Source organism: Panthera pardus, unplaced genomic scaffold, assembly GCF_024362965.1.
Source record: "Panthera pardus isolate Hobbes unplaced genomic scaffold, ASM2436296v1 HiC_scaffold_22, whole genome shotgun sequence".
Lineage (NCBI taxonomy): Eukaryota > Metazoa > Chordata > Mammalia > Carnivora > Felidae > Panthera > Panthera pardus.
In genome coordinates this window covers 54,785,388-54,802,874 of record NW_026526788.1, presented here as the reverse complement: position 1 = coordinate 54,802,874, position 17,487 = coordinate 54,785,388, and the positions used below count along the sequence as shown (strand labels likewise).

General features: G+C 36.2%; 1 protein-coding gene, 1 non-coding gene and 1 pseudogene across 7 annotated transcripts in view; all 3 read right to left on the bottom strand.

The window, feature by feature from the left end:
- Positions 1 to 534: 534 nt before the first annotated feature.
- LOC128772543 (U4 spliceosomal RNA) lies at positions 535 to 692 on the bottom strand (annotated as a pseudogene).
- A 195-nt stretch (positions 693 to 887) lies between these two features.
- Positions 888 to 17,487, bottom strand: part of ZNF518A (zinc finger protein 518A) — a 29,333-nt gene continuing 12,733 nt past the window's right edge. For 3 of the 6 annotated variants that reach the window (XM_019445226.2, XM_019445227.2, XM_019445228.2), the window contains 4 exons: positions 11,290 to 11,440; positions 8,283 to 8,332; positions 7,625 to 7,748; positions 888 to 7,475 (listed from right to left, as the gene is read on the bottom strand). In XM_019445226.2, coding sequence (XP_019300771.2) covers positions 2,889 to 7,349 — 4,461 coding nt within the window. In that variant the 5' untranslated portion in view covers positions 7,350 to 7,475; positions 7,625 to 7,748; positions 8,283 to 8,332; positions 11,290 to 11,440 and the 3' untranslated portion in view covers positions 888 to 2,888. The remainder of the gene's footprint in view (positions 7,476 to 7,624; positions 7,749 to 8,282; positions 8,333 to 11,289; positions 11,441 to 17,487) is intronic. The other 3 variants (XM_019445229.2, XM_019445230.2, XR_008424893.1) reach the window with 2 other exon arrangements.
- LOC128772551 (U6 spliceosomal RNA) lies at positions 9,184 to 9,286 on the bottom strand. Its single transcript, XR_008416731.1, has one exon. It is a non-coding gene; the product is annotated as a U6 spliceosomal RNA (small nuclear RNA).

Here is a 17,487-nt window from a genome sequence, read left to right as displayed (position 1 = left end):
AGTGCTTAGTAAGATAGAAAGGTAAACTCTTTGAAAGTTAAACTATTTTTTCAATCGAATGCAAATAGGTCCATTTCCTTGGAGATGGCCAACTAGGGGAAAAGGAAACAAATTCCTGACCAAGAAGTTGGACTGCAAAAATAAAACCCTTCCGGTGTAGTCACAACCTCAAATTAGTGGCTATTCCTATTTTAGAGAACAATCTTCAGTTCAGTTTTCAGCTAGGAGAAAAGAAAGGATGGTGGGTTTTGATTTTGGATTTTCCACTCCAGCAAGAGAGAGGTTCCAAGGAAGTTTGCCTTCTTCAGAATAACCTAACAAATCAGAAAAGGGGCTAACTAGAGTATCTGGGGCATGAAGCTTTTTAAAATGGCTTTTAAAACTTTACGGCAAAAAGTATGCATCACAACATTAGATTTTTACCGGCATGGCTATTCTGAAATGTGTTTTTATAATCCTGCAAACATTGGCATGATAGTTGCTGCTCTCTCTTCTCTAGTCATGGAAGGCAATGAGTTATAATACATCTACCCAGAACAGCAGAGCATTTCAATTCTATTGCTGTTAGGGTACTAAAGAGCATAAGCCTCTGTATGATTCTCCTCATCAGCATAACTATAGTAGCTTTCAATTAGCAATAATCACGCCTCGGATAAACCTCATTGGCTACGATACTGCCACTGCGCAAAGCTAACTATAGTAACTTTATGGTGTTAAGTGTTTGTTCTCAAACAAAGTTTCATCTATGATTTTGGGGGAGGGCAAATCCACACTTTATTTGACACAGTTCCCTAGCATAAAAGGAAACAAACTTTTTTGAAATAGAAGTATTTCCCTTTAGAATAAAATTCCCATTTGACTTCAGTACAGTAAAAAAAATTACTGTGTAAACACAAACTTAAGATAAATTTAATTGAAGAAAATTTTCATTACAGAAATTAACAATGCTTATCATTCTTTAAACACCATATACGTTATTAATATATACTGTATATTTCCAATCAACTCCATTCTTAGGCTCAATTTAAGAAACACAATTATAACAGGTTTTATACAAAAAATACTTCACTAGGAAAGTAGACAAACTGCACAAAAAAAGTACATGTATAATGTGCATAGCAAGATAGCTTGAAGCATCTATGTATGGCTTTCTTTAAAATAAAACTTTTGGGGGAATGGGCCCATTTGGGACCTACTGTTACAGTTGACATATGTAAACTGTTTCACATCTTTTAGGCACTTGCTAACAATAGTGTTCAATCCCTGAAAAATGAATTTACCCAAAAAAAAAAAAAATTCTACATCTAAAATAAAAACCAAGAAAAGGACATGGGTAAAGTCTTACATATTCCTTTTAAATTAAACAACCAGTTTTATTAGTGCATGCACAGAACTAAACTGAAGGAAAATAAACTTTTTATGTCAAAAATTTTCTGTGCAAAATTTACATAACAAACTGAAAGGTACAAAAATATGTACAGGTTTAAATTCTTTCTTATATACAGAAAAGAAGCCCTGAAGTTTTCAGTCAATGAAAATGTTGTAACACTTGTAGTAACAATATAACAAAAATTATACAGTAATTTGTAATACAAGGACTCCGTTATCCAATGATCCAACAAAATTTGATCCAAACTTACACGGTGAAGTTTCAGTCAATGATTCTGTCGTCATGAAAATATCCATTTTAAAACCCTACCTGCTGGGTATGTCCCCTAGGAATCTTTCCTGAAATTTTATGCACTGTCACTGAATCCACTATTAATGCTTCTTTCTTTCAACTGCCAACAAGCAGTAAAGAATCTGCTTTGGGCTGTCAATCATACTGAAAAGGTGCTAACAAAAATGGTTTGTCCCAGAGTGTACATGTTTAGACACCTAACAGTAATTAAACAGCAAAAATCTGATTTGCTTTGCTAATCTTGTTTCAAAATACGGTTTCTGGAGAATAATTTTTTATTTTCAAGAAAAGCCATTCCCTTGGAAGTGCGTCTATGGTCCACTTTTTAAATGCATGGCAACGAAGTCAAAAATGGGCCATTTGGTTTAAGAGGGACAAACAATTTAAATCAAATAAGCATAGTTCTGTGCAAGAGAATCACTGGAGATTATCATCAAATTCAGAAAAATGTTCAAGTTCCTTCACGAGACTTCAAACTAGACCCAGAGAGTTTAATTCTTCTTTTGAGGCTTCTCATCTACTACAGTGCTTGACACAGCCATTTAGAAAAAGAAAATCACCTTGGGAGGGTATTCCGATCCTTGATGTGGGACACAGCGTAAGAGAAAAAACGATGTACTTGTCAAAAACTCTCTTCAAGCATCAAGAGGTATAACTGTACTTAGTTACTCTAAGGAACCTAATACCCTTCAAAACAGCTCTATCGAGCAGATGTAAAGTTAAATTCTTTACTCAAGCTCTCTTAGTGTATCTTCACAAATGATGAGGAACTCCTTCAGCTCCATGGTGAAAGAGCTCTCTCCATCTTCAGAGGAGCTACACTTATCAGATTCCTAAGGCTGGTGGAAGAAGAGAGGGAATGCAGTTGTCAGCCGTTACCCTCTACTAAGAGTCCCTAAATAACTAAACTGGGAAAACTGTTTCATCAAAATTTTCTTTAGCCCTAACTTCCCAAGAACACACTTAAAAAAAACGAAATCAAGGTACATCTGTGCTGTGATTACTTTCTTTCAAAACTTATGTGTGCAGTGACAGCATATGCAACTATCACACATAAAACTCTTCTAGTCTCCCATGGAAATACAGCCTACTTTCCGATGTTCAATTTTAGGTACGTACTGAAGTAGACAATTACCTTAAGGTAATTCAACCCACTGTCTTCTTCTAAGACCCTTTTACTTCTCTGTTCCTTGGTAACTACAGTAAATTATTCTAATATATTCCAATCACGAGTAGCTTCCATTAAATGTCTCTGCCCATGACCAGCCCAAGCATCCTGATTGTCAAATACTCTACCACAAAACCAACAGTTAAATTTAGCTTTTGGAACATTTTCAGAGGTAGTTTTCACGATCTGATAATTGTTTTTGCTCATCTTTTTGAGTGTTAATTTTAGCACAAATCTTTCTTTCACAGAACTAACAGGTTTAAATGTTTTATGCCTCTTGGAAAAATCATCATAAATTGTTTGTGAAGCATTACCACAAACCGGTTTCAGTAAAGCATCGATAGTTCTTTTTGACAATGAAACCTTAAGTACACGTCCATTAAATTTAGCGATAGTTTTCATTACACTTACTACTTCTGGGGCATCTGCATCAGGATGATTCAAAACTACAACTGGCTGGTTTCTCCTAGGACATTTCACAAGCTGTGTGGAACTAAATGGGAAAAGCCGCAAAGTTCTGACTGCATCTTTTGAAAGCCTCGGTCTGCTAAATCCAAACGATTCACGGACAGCTTCAGGTTTTGCCTTTTCTTTACACTTTCTATGTAATGTTGCCTTTTTTCTTGGAGGTTCTTGGTAACTATCCCTACACTTTCGTTTACAGTTCCTGTTTCTAGGTACAAAGGCAGTTTCAGAATCTTTACTTCTTACATGAGTTTTTATTCTTGGAAAATTTTTTTTGGAAGTCTTTTTTCTATCGAAGCTTCTCTCAATTGTACAATTTGTTTTACACCTTAACACCCTGGTGTCTGAACGGTCAGTGAAACACACTGGTTCCTCAGAAGATTCTGGGCATGTCGCAGTAGAAGTTATCACAATTTCATTTGCTGGCATCATATCATCTAGTAAGAAGGGTAAGGCATCTCTAGAAGATTCTGGCTCTCTCTGCTCTCCTCCTGTAGTCTGATTAGATGGTACTTTGTCTTTCTGCAATGAGGATGCAGAGTTGTTTACAGACAGATTGTTAGCAGCAGTCACATTTAAAACAGGGTTAAAAATTTTCAGCAATATTTTTTGTGGTGTTCCTTCAGGTTTCTTTGGCTGTATGTTTTGATAATACGTACTATTTTGGACTAATTTGGGCTTAAGCAGCTCAGTCTTATTTGGCATCACACACTTTAAAAAAACAGCTTGTTTGCCATCAGGCAAGAGGGTATAAAGAGGTGGTTTGGGAAAAATCTCATTCTGCTGTTTTACTGATTCCACAATATTCAACTTGGTGCCCTGGTGCTCAGAAGCTACATTAGGAGTAGGAACAGCTTTCACTGAAGAACTTGCTGATGTTTTAATAATGTACGGGCCTTTTAATGGCAGACTATTTTCGGGACTACTTTTCATGCTCAAGCAACTGCCAATGCTGGAACATAGTGCAGGTGTCAGACAATTACTGTTTGGTTCCACCTTTAAAAAAGGTGTTCTGCAAGGCTCCTTAGCTGTAGTTCCACAAGCTTGAGCACTCTCAGTTTTGACAGTGGAAACACCTTCAAGTTTCCCATGATTAAATGTTAAAATCATCCCGGGTTTCTTGTTTAAAAGAAGAGAAGCAGGTACACCTTGTGTGTTAACCAATGGAAGCGGTCTTCCTGAAACAACATGTAATCCAGGCTTGTTAGCAATGTGCAGTGGTACAAAAAAGCCTTTTGGAGTCTGAACAAATATAGCTTTTTTTGGTTCTGAATTTAGAAGTGGACTCTGCCTATATAAAGAACCTAAATTTTGTGTAGTGGCTCGCAGTTTATCTTTTACGAGCTGCTGTGTTATTATTGCATCTGACTGAGTCTTAAGTAATGTGCCAATACCTGAAATTCTAGGTGCCTTTTCTGAATCTCTCACATCTTGTGATATTGACAGATTTTGTTTTTCTTTTCCACTACACTTTAAATTCAGATCATTTATAGGCACATTAATCCCTATACCACCAGATGGAATTGGGAAGACGCCTTGTACTTTGAAGTCTTTTGAAGATTCAACTATTTTGCCTTCTCCCTCAGGTTTCTGAAATGACTGGTCACAATGAAGTGGCGGGCCTTTATCTGGAGTCTTACTAGAGTCCTGTTTTACATCAGATTTTGTTTTTAACTCATCCTGAAGTAACTGGTTTACTTCAGGGGGCAAAAATTCTGATGCCTGTTGGCTGTGGAGAGAGAAAACAGATGTGATTCTAGGCATCATAGGTGACTCAACATTAGAAATGTCATCCCACTTAGATTTTTCAGTCATATTCTCTAAATTTTGATTTTCATTAGTGTAGAAGTTCTGTCCGTCAATGTTTTGTCCTTTTTCTAACACACATTGTTCTTCAATTTCAGCTTGCGTTTTTAAAGTTCCATCTTTAGTATTTAACAAGCTAAGAGATGCTAACATGCTATCTGGATTTGAGCTCTCCTTTCGCACCAAAGATAAAACTGATTCACTTATTGGTTGTTGAACAACCGTTTTGCTTGATGAGGGTTCTTTTTCAGACACTGCTGTTCCTGAAAACCTACGACGTTTATTAGAATTGTTTACTTTTGAGTAATTATGAAAGGGTAATGATCCATGGTTGGAAGATTCAACAGGTAACTCAGAGCTGACATAATTAATGCAATAGTTATGCATATCTCCGCTGTTGTATGCATTTTGTTTGGTAGCAGAGTTGACTTTATCTGGACTTCTAATGGCAGCACCTGATATCTCAGGGTGACTCTGAGGAATGTAACTTCCCCATAAGTCAATATTATCTTTTGTTTCAACTTTTGTGGCCAAATTCACTGATGCTGTAACCAATCCTGATGCTGACAAAGACGACACACTTTTTTCATCATCCACTGTTTGAAGCAGATTACCCGTTTGAGATAGCAAAGCCATTTCTTTTTCTGATAGGACTTTCCCTGAAAGTAGAGGAGATGAGCACGAAAATGGAGTAGTTGCTTTCATGTAAACGGTGTCACTTAACTCAGTTGTTACTCCTGCTAAAAATCCAGTAGTGTCCAGTGTCTGGGGCTGCAAACCGCCAGTACCATCTTTTGCAGCATCTGACTGTGAGCCTGGTGAATATAAATTCTGTTTACTGGTAGGCAACAATTTTATTACAATATGTTGTTTTCCATCCACCATCTTAAAACCCATAAAATCAGCACTGTAGTTAGCAGGAATTGTTATTCTATTATTTTTCACCATCAACACTGTAGGTCCTTGTACAGCAGTCTTCAAGAAACCTAGAGTCGAATGTGATCCCTCTTCAGCTCTATTATATTGCCCAGTGGACAGAAGAGTTGGCTTTTCTGACCCTAACTCAGCAGGTTTATCATTATTCTCACAGTGTGGTCTTTCGTCCTTTTCTTCATTTAAATGTTCTTGAACAAGATGGCTCTGGTCTTCAGATTTAGCCTGTGTTTTGTTCAGTTTTTTTAGCACTTGAGTGTTTTTTTCTATACTTCGGTCGCTTCCATTGTTGATCTTCTTGCGTTTCCAGAAGGTCTTCCTTGATGCATCTATTCTGTATCTTTTCAGTATCAGCTTAAGTCCTGAACTCTTTGTCATCCTTTTTTCATATTTGTCTTTTTCCAGTTTCTCTTTCGCATATAAGTGTTCTTTGTGCAAAGTTATAACATGTCTTACGAGGTGCTCTCTCTTAGTGGCACCATAGCTACAATATTGACAAGTGAAGGGAAATGTACCAGAATGAATGTGAAGGTGCTTCTGAAGCTCTCCTTTGGTAAAACATATATGATGGCATTTACCACATTTATAATGGATTTCATTATGTCTATGAATGTGCTGAACAAATGTGCCAACATCCTGGGTGGAGAATTTGCACTTTTCACATTGAAAATTACCATTTACACAATGTGTGGATGTAAAATGCTTTGTCAAGTCTAATAAAGTATACACACTCTCATTGTTACAAATGTCACATTTTACTAAAGTGCTTCTGTGTGTCCGTCTGTGTTGTTTAAATATCTGGAAGTCATTTGCTGAAAAACTGCACATTTCACAAGGATATGAAGGTAATTCACCACGGTGCCACATCTGAAAGTGTTTCTGTAAATCATTTGGGCTATATCGAGTGCTATCTCGGCATTTTAAACAGTTGAAATTGAGTATTTTTGCCGACATTTTTAAACCCTCTTCTTCAACTCTCTCAGACTTCTGGAGCAGCATACACTCCTCTACACAGCTTACAGTCTTTATACTGATAGATTTTCTTGCAGTCTGTGGTTGACGCTGAAATAACTTTCTGTATTTGTCAACTTCATGTTTCAAAAAGACTTCATTTGGAATATTTATCTTCGGCAAATCGATTTTCACATTTTTTAGTTCATAATGAAAACGACTTTCTGAAATTTTTGGCCTAAGCACTGATCTAATAGTATCAACTATCTCATTTTTCACATCATAATCTTTTTTTAAAATAGTTTGTTTTTCATCAAAAAATAACTGTTTCTGTTCAGATGGCATGATTTAACAAAAAAAAAACCCAATTTCTTTTTTCTCTAAAAACTGAAGTTACTTGTAACTTAAACAGGAAACAATACTGTTGCAAGACATCTTCAAAATACGAGGATTTTTCCCACATTAACTCACCTGAAATCAAACAAAGAATTGAATTTTCATCACGTAAGCATCAGTAATTTTCATTAATTTTAAAGTTCATTTTGATACAAAATGCCAATGTCGATCAAACACATAAAAAGAGCTAGAAAAGACTGTGGAGTACTTCGAGGACAGCTTACCAAGAGGTAAGAGTTGGAAGCAGAGATGGCGCTAATCAGGAAGTCAGCAGCTACAAGCTCTACCTGCAGCCACTCTCTGGGACACCAGGGAGGCTTCGACTTCTCTGCACCTCGGTTCTGTCATCTAAAGAAAACCACAACTGGATAAGCACCCTTAAGCTCTAAGATTGTTATATGAAATTGATATTACAATCTTTAAACAGGATTTCAAAAATCTTAATGAGAGCCATAAAAATTTCAGTTCCAATTACACACATGTACTAGTAACTTTCTCCCTTCCTTAGCTGCCCCTATAGCTATTACCCTCTGAGAAATTCAACAGACTTCCCTCCAGATTGTCTACTTCCTTAGTGCCTCAGGGATAACCTATGTTTAAAATAAGTTTCACTTATCTAACAACAACAAAAAGACATTATGTGCTCTTTCAAGTTATCACTACTAAATGGTGTTAAAAAAAGAGAGAGAGAGAGAGAGAGGGAGAGAAATGAGAAGGAATAACACATTTTGCTGGGGTACGATTAAGTCCACCTACTACCTTTTTGGTTCCTGACCATCTTGGCTCTTTGTCCCTAGAACCCAGGTACATGGCAGCAAGGAAAGCCGCTGGCATAGGAGAAGGCACCCATTACTACCTGCCTCCATTAATTCCAACACTTACTGGTTTGTGTTACTCTAGACAAGTCTCAATCTCTGTCTTCGTTTCTTCATCTATAAAGTGAAAAAGAAAAATTAGCACTTCCCCTTTCACAGGGCTGTTGTAAAGATTAAATAAGAAAATATATGTAACGGTATCCTGTAAAGTGCTATATAAATTGTAGCTATCACTACTGTAATTACCATGGAATGACACATTATGAGTCAAACTGCAAAGGAATAAAAAATAGTAAAACAGTAAGATGTGATAATACATCGGTGAGATTAAAATGTGAATACTGAAGGTTCAGTAGAGTATCAAAATGTGTACTGGAAAAATTGTCTTCTCTTACTTTTGTGATCTTAAATATATATTGTGAGTAACAGAAAACTAGATAAACTAAAGAAAATAAAGTGTAAATCACACTGAGGTTCACCCATAATGTCTATTCAAAGGTCTCAGCTTTAAATTTCAATTAATCTAGGGGCACCTGGCTGATTTAGTTGGAAGAGCATGCAACTCTTGATCTCGAAGTTGTGAGTTCAAGCCTCACATTGGGCAGAGAGATCAAATAAATAAAAACTTTAAAAATGTTTTCAATTAATCTAAGTAACAAGAAACATTACTATTTCAGAAGTCCTTTATTAAGAAACCACAGATAAAAGTTACATCACATACATATTAAGAGACTCTTAATATTTCTCACACTTAGTAATTTTGGTTGGGTCTAAAAAACACATTCTTTAGTAGTCTCAAATATATAAATACTAAACTGATAATTCATTAGTAGGGTACCAGTTTACTGAATTTTTTTTTAATAGTGAAAAATCAGAATTTCACTATTCAGGGTTACACACCATCCTCTGACTCATATCATTTCCTCAGAGTTCATCTGCCGTGGGTGGCAGGACACTCGGGAACTGCACGAAATACGGAACGCTTCCCGAATCTGCGTGTCATCCTTGCACAGGGGCCATGCTGATCTTCTCTGTATTGTTCCAACTTTAGTATAAGTGCTGCCAAAGCACACACTGGTTTCCTAAATGTTTTTACAGACTGTGTCTAACTCAGTAAATTATTAAAATTTTTACTAAAAATTCACTATATTATTTAAAGCTCAATGTAAAAACTTTTCCTTCAAAAGTAAGAAAAACTAACAAATGGCCAGAAGAAAGTTCGTGACACCTGGTGGATACTCCACACCAACTGAGAAGATTCCCTGCAGACTGTCACATTCTCAACAGTGACCAGCATCATAATCACCTATGGAGTCTTCCCCATACCAGAATCTGAGGGTGAGATTCAAACATGTGAAACTTTTAAGAACACCTATAATGGTTCTTCCCCATTTGCCTAAATATCATATTATGGTCACTCTGGACCATCCATACTCAAGCCTTTCTATTATACATGTAATCAAGAGGAGACTATATCGTGGGTTTTTTAAATTTTTTTTTTTTAATGTTTATTTATTTTTGAGACAGAGAGAGACAGAGCATGAGCAGGGGAGGGGCAGAGAGAGAGGGAGACACAGAATCTGAAACAGGCTCCAGGCTCTGAACTGTCAGCACAGAGCCCGATGCGGGGCTTGAACTCACGAACTGTGAGATCATGACCTGAGCCGAAGTCGGACGCTTAACCGACTGAGCCACCCAGGCGCCCCATCATGGGTTTTATTATAAAAGGTAAATTGTTTCTTGTGGTAACAGTACATGTGTCCAAAAATATATAGGTAATGCTAAAAATAGATTGATAGGATTTCAAATTTCATCGATTCCATTTCAAAATATCTGTACAATTTAAAATTTTTCTTATAACATAACACATACCCCAGAGTCTGGCAACCAGTTTAAAAATAGGATTTTAAACAAGTCAACCAACCAAAACTTACTAATAACAACTGTGATTGTGAGGCATTTTGCTGGGTGCTATGGAAAGAGTCAAAAACATCGTCTCTACCCTACTGCAGCTTACAGTCTAAAGGAAGAGGCAGGACATATACATTAATACATTGCTTGTTCAGAGTTGACATTTCAGCAACCCCACCGTTCCAGGACACAAAGAATAGAAAATAATTAAGTGGGATACATGGCAGCCAAAACAGAGTTCACAAATTCCATCCATTAAAAAGTGCATGTCCTTTCCTCATAGGCAAAACAATTAATAAAAGGGACCACCTTATTAAGAAATCCACTTAGCTTTTACTTAAGTTTAGTAACTGCTAAGTAATCAATACTGAATATCAGTATTTTTTTATATTTAATGTATGGCATGTACAATACAGCATTAGGGGAGTTTGTGTATTTTAGGTAGTCTGGGGTTTTTCACCCTCAAATCTGAAATGGGGAAAATCTATTTGTCTTCAACTATGTTCAACCTAAGTATGCAGAAGCAATCAAAGACGACACCTGGTAGCAAATTACAATATGGTTACCACCTATGGGCAAAAAAATGTATTGTGTTGTGAACACGTCAGAAAACAAAAAAAAGAATGAGGAATTATAATCTTCCAACCTACTAGCTAATGCTCTTTTCACTACAGTTCAATCTTTACCTTACCAACAAAGATTACTGATTTTAAATCTGCCATTGAAACTACTGTCCTCTCTCTACATATTACTACCTCATAAGACTTAACCAACATCTCATCAAGCCTTGAAATAATACTATTTGCATAAAGTATGCCTGGCCCTTTCAAGTAACCTGGAGAGTTTCCTGCATCAAGGTGGCAACTTAAGCCATTTGATTTCCTTCTTCCAACTGCCCACTGAAACACAAACCAAAAAATACAATAAAGAAAGACCTACAAAATGACAAGAAACTAGAAAAAGATTCCACACACATACTGCAACGTGTTTGCTAAGATAGAGTCCAGAGAGAGGAGAGTGAATACAAATGCTAATTCACTGCCAAGCACCACTCTCGAGGAAGAATTTCACTAGGGGACATGCATTTAACTAACATATAATAAGCATCTATTATGCCCTAAGAAAGTAAAGGACATAATTCAGCCTACTCCTTCCCTACATACCTTGGGATTCGAGGAAGTGAGGACTTGAGAGGAAGATCATGTGGTACCCTTTGGGGAGACAGAAAGCTCGGGCTGAGGTACGGGAAGGAAGAGAATGAATCCAGAGTTTTGAGCTAGGTCCAGGGGCCGAGCTGGGAGTTGCTAGCACCAGCTGTTGAGAAAGATATAAAGAGAAAATTATTTCTGAACAAAGATAAATCTTCCTCTATCCATGCCTATCTTCCTCTGTTTAACAGTTCTGTCCTTTATCGACATAAGTAAATTATCTCTAAGCTGTCAGGAAAAAATTACATTAGCTTTCCACCTCCTTTTAACTAAAAAACTGAAAAAAAAAAAAATTTGGTTCATTCTTAAAGATTTATCTCCAGACACCTGGGTGCTTAAGTTGGGTGAGCATCTGACTCTTGATTTCAGCTCAGGTCACCATCCTGGGGTTGTGGGATCAAGCCCCATGTCAGCTCTGCACTGAGTGTGGAGCCTGCTTAAGATTCTCTCTCTCAAAAAAAAAAAAGGTGGGGAGGGGAGTAGGCAGAAACATCACTAGCTGAAACAGCTCAACAAAGAGAAAACAACTGAGCACTGAGAAACCCTTCCTCATTCCCCCCATTCAGCAATGAAAAATAGTAACTACATGACCACTACTGCAGGAAAAAGAAGGCTTAGAGGGGAAGAATCAAGTAGTAATTGGCAATTTTAGCAAGACCTGAGATGATATACTAAAAAAAGAAAACTAAGAACATATTGTCATGAAGGAGAGAAAAAAGTAGTAGATAGCAGAGAAATAATGATTTTGAAAACAAGAAAAACATTTTGAGTTTTGGGTTGTTTTTTTTTTAAAGACCTGAATTTTCAAAATCAAAAGTTCCTCAAAAGCCAAGCAAGATTAGTGAGAAGAGAATATAAACCTCAATGTTTACAACTTATCCTAGTCAAATTTTTGAGTTTAAAAAGAAAAAATGAAATGCTACAAAAAAAAAGGTAGAGAGGGAGAATTATCTAAAAAGGTATCTGATTTTTCATCAACAATGCCAACTTTAAGCAGAAATTAATATTAATCAGACATTTTAGTCACAATTCTAAATGTTAGAATATATCTGAGGAAAACTGATTAACCAAAGAATTAATTCTATACCTAGGAAAATGCATGAGGGAAAAGTACAATTTTAGATGTGCAAAATGATTTAGAGAATACGCTACACATGTACTCTTTCTGGAATAAAGTTTCAAGTAAATACTTCAGCAAAATCAAATTTCAATCAGAAAAACAAGGACTAAAAGAAAGGAATAATGTGTTATAGAAGAAATATCTGTCAATAACAAAATCTACAAAATAGAAATAAAAGTAAATATTTTGTTAATAGTTAAGAAAAGCAAAAAAAAACCAGAAGAGGGGAACATTCACAACATGACAAATAGGTAAGGAGTCCTTAAAGAAAAATTAATAGGAAACAGGAAACATGACAATAGCAACAACTTCCTAAATGCTGGAAAGCAGAAAAAGTAAATGACCCTGCAGACCCAAGAAAACTAAATCCCAGACAGACAGTGGCGAAAGCTAAGAACTAACCTATTTTACACTCTGAAACTTTGAAAGGCTTAGGAACTGGCAGTTCTAAGTAACTATGAAATGGGAAGAAGGGAGGAGAAAGCTAAAACAAAGAGAAATTTGGAGAAAGCTGCTTGAGTTCTGGTTCGATGCCAAGATTCCCTTTCTCACTCCAGGCTAGGTAACTGCTATTTCCCCACCACAGCAGCAGTTTATTCTCTGCAAAAAGTAAACACAGTCTCTTAAACAGGGGATACCAGACACAGGTGAGAGAGTGGGTACCATATCAAAAGCAAGAGGATTAAATGACCATATATGGATGAAATATAAACCTCACCCCAGGCCCCTTTTTCCCCCTTCTACGTTGACTCCTAGGCCAAAATAAAATAGTGCTACTAAAAATATGGTCCTGCCGATGGTCCATAAAACATCTGTCACTAGTCCATGACGACATATGTATGCAAACTGAGAGTAAGCATTTAGAAACTACTGTAGCAAATTGACAGAGTTAAATTCATATCTGTTGAATCGAACAATAAACATTTTGACTTGTATTTTGTATGCCTTCGTTTTTAAAATTTCATTTTCTAGTAACAGAGTCACTATGATATACTAATGATACAATCTTTACAAAGAACAGTTTGCTATGTATATATTCATTTATATTTATTATAAACAATTCATAGTTATGTTACATATAGTTACATACACAATAGTATATATTTTTTAATATACAAGAAAATATAAATCTATACACAACTGGAAAGCAAGTATAGAACTACTGATTCACTTCTAGAAAGGTATCTTAAAGGTAATAATCATGCTCATTGCAGCATCGCTTACAAAATCACAAAATCAAAAATAACAAAATGTCCACCAATAAGTAAATTATGGTATTTTCACAGGGAGCCTGGATGGCTCAGTCAGTTAAGTGTCGAATTCTTCATTTCAGCTCAGGTCATGATATCATGGTTTGTGAGATCAAGCCCCACATCAGGCTCTGCGCTGACAGCAGGGAGCCTGCTTGGGATTCTCTCTCCCTCTCTCTCTGCCCCTCCCCTAGTTGTGTGTGTGTGCGCACTCTCTGTCTCAAAATAAATAAGCTTTTAAAAAAAAAAGATTAAAGAAAATAGTAAAATAAACAAATTATAGTATTTTCATTTAATGGAATATTATTCAGTTTTAAAAACAATACTGCAAACCTACATTTATTGATAGGAAGAGATCCAAGATGCATTCAATGAAAAAAAAAACAAGAAACAAACAGTAGACATATTAGGGTTTAATCTGCTCAAAAATTAATAGGTGTATAGAGAAGAGACATAGACCCATACAGACTCATAGTAAGAAGTCAGGAATACACACATAAAAATGTTTATAGTGATTACTAGTGTATCCTAAGTCACTGTTTCTTAAAATGTTGTCCTTGGATCACTACGGCCTCCACATTGGCATACCTCCTTATCACAGCATAAGCAAACAGCTTACATTTTGATGTGAGAAGAATGACCTCTTTGCGTCTAGACCACAGTTATGAAACTTTATCAAAAAGTGGTACGAAGCCACGAAAATTCTGAAATTCTCAAACAAAGCAAGTGAATTCTGCCATAAACCAACTGAGTTTTTTCTGAACAAACCTGATGCCAGCACAAAATTGTGGGATGTAGACACTAAAGGGTGGAAATCAAAACAAAATAGGTATCATTCAACACTACACTCCTCACATCAGTACACAAGTACCCAATCACACCTCTGCAGAAAAGACTGTATAACAGCCATAAAGTTGGAGGTGAACATAATGCTCAACGAATATAAAATCATGCTATTAGAGGTCACTCATTGTATATAAATTCATGCTATTGAGAAGCAATTTTTTGCTTATTTAATAATTTGTGAGCCATGATGTTACCTAAAAAAGTAAAAAGGTTGGCACTACCAGAGTAACAGTTACGAATGCAGTTATACATTCATAAAAAGTTTTATGTATTTTACATAGAAAACAAATGGTAATCAACGAATATGCTTCCTGATCTCAATACACTGTTAAAAGAAAGACACTAAAAAAATAATAAAAACTTTTTAAAAAGAAAAAAGATAAAGAAATAGGAAAAACTGTAATGATCTAAATTCAACTATTTCTTTCTATACAGGTATCCCCTGCTTTTTGAAAGTTCACTTTTCAAAAAGTCTGCATTATGCCACTTCACTTACAAGACCTACATTAGTATGTTTTTGCTGACCAAAAGACATGGTTTTACAAAAAAAGGTAAAGAGCAGAAACAGCTTTCAGCCTTTGTTTGCAGCGAGCTCTTATAGAGGCAGCGCACACCCCAAGCAGTGAGTGGCACCACCAAGCTCCTTCCCCAGGAACTACAAATCAACATGTCAGCATTCAACATGGCCATAGCTCTGAACTGTGTTTGTGAGCATCTGTGCTTTTATCACGATTATTTCTGCCTCCACCAACAAGATATGCCTCAAGATATCAGAAAAGCCTAAGACTAAGGTTATTTTTTGGCTCTGAGAACACCCAAAACTTTTCCACCTAAAGGAATGGTAATTGTTTCTTCACTTTATACCATTTTCAGCCTACAAAAGGTTTCATAGGACCACTCTTGTTTCAGATAGTGAAGGAAACCTGTATACTATACAATGAAATGAAGAGCAAGTATAATGTTGAACTGTTTTTACATTAGTTAAGCATATTATTCTTTAATAAAGTGCTGGTTTTGACCTGACAAAATTTTATTCAGAATTTTCTGCTATCTTTAATAGTTTTGATGTTGGCATTATGGAGAATATGTAAAATGAAATCGGAATAACTTCCACAATTTCATCTCCTCTGGAATTAGTTCACTAAACATGAAAATTGCCTACTCCTTAAAATTACACGATTGCACCAAAAATACCACATGAGCCTGGTACCTCTTTAGATTTTAGGTCTTCCAACCTTTGCAAGCTCTTCTACAGTTTCTGGGCTCTTCAGGGTTTCCACTGCTTGAGCCACTTTAGGCAATTTATATTTTCCTTGAAAATAATAAATTTCCTACACATTGTCTAAGTATACTCCCATAAACTGCACTTTTAACAATCCATCTTACATAAATAAAAGTACAACATATGTATCGGTATCACTTAAATGTTCATTTGTAGGAAAATGATTAATTATGCAACATCCATCCACACGAAAACATTATAAACAAAAAGATGTACGTACTGAATTGATTTCATTGTGAATTTTTTTGTTTGTTTTTAAAAAAGGAAGTTGCAGATGACGGCATATAACACATTTTTATTTTATTTATTTATTTATTTTTTTTTCAACATTTTTTTAAAATTTATTTTTGGGACAGAGAGAGACAGAGCATGAACGGGGGAGGGGCAGAGAGAGAGGGAGACACAGAATCGGAAACAGGCTCCAGGCTCCGAGCCATCAGCCCAGAGCCTGACGCGGGGCTCGAACTCACGGACCGCGAGATCGTGACCTGGCTGAAGTCGGACGCTTAACCGACTGCGCCACCCAGGCGCCCCAATATAACACATTTTTAAATTAGGAGGAAAGATCCCCATTTTCATGTCAGGAGAAAAGATAGTATGAGGGTATGTTTGCATAAGCATAGACAAATCTATAGAAAGATACGTCCTAAACTACTGACAACAGATTAATTTCTTTTAGGGACTGACAGCATGGCATAGCAGAAGACAAACGTACCCAAACAGCAGGGAGAGAAGCATCAGCTTTCGTAAGTACTCCTGAGTGAAACCAAGAGGGCAATGTTACTACCACCAAGGCTTTACTGCGGCCTGCATCTATTCCTGCCCTTGAATTCTAGGAAATCTGTATCCTTAAGATAAATTCCTCCTTTTCAGATTACCCTAACTTACACTAGCTTAAGCTAGTTTTATTACTTGTAACTAAAGACTCTTAAGGCATTAAGTTGATAGATCAATGCTGACTGCATTTAATTCACAGAAAGGTAGGTTTTGTGATGATCCTTTAAAGAGGAAAGGACTTAAACTTGCAAGAAAGGAGCAAAGGCTATCCAGACCAGAAAAATGGAGTAACACTGAAGAAAGGCATTTTTCTCTCATGGCACTGCAGGATTGAGATCACAGAGAATGTGTATAATAGGGAGGTTAAGTGAGAACAGACTACAGAGGACAGATTTGAACTTGAAATGAAAGGTAACCAGGAGCCATGGCTAGCCCATGAGCAGAGAGAAGTTATAAAGGCACTATTTTAGAAATATTATTAGAACGCTACTAGAAAGCAAGATATATTGGAGACAGTAAAAATAGAAGTTGGAAAATCAGAGGACTAAGTGACAATCCACATAAAGAGTAAGGAACCACAGAACTGGCAGTGTTCGCATATTAAGAAACACACAGAAAATTTTTAAAAAGATGATTCCTAAAGTAAAACGCCAAGGATAAAGAACATTTGAATAGAATAAATCAAAAAGCATCATTCTTAGAGTTTTGTTTGCTGTCTACAACAGACTAAAAAGCAAAGACATTTTACAGTCTTTAGCTTTATTGAAACGGTATAAAAAGGAAGAATCTATATGCTCTTTATTACATTCCAGTTGCTTAAACAGTAAACAAAGAACTAAAAAATTCTGATTTTAGCTTTGCCCCATTTGTAACTTAGC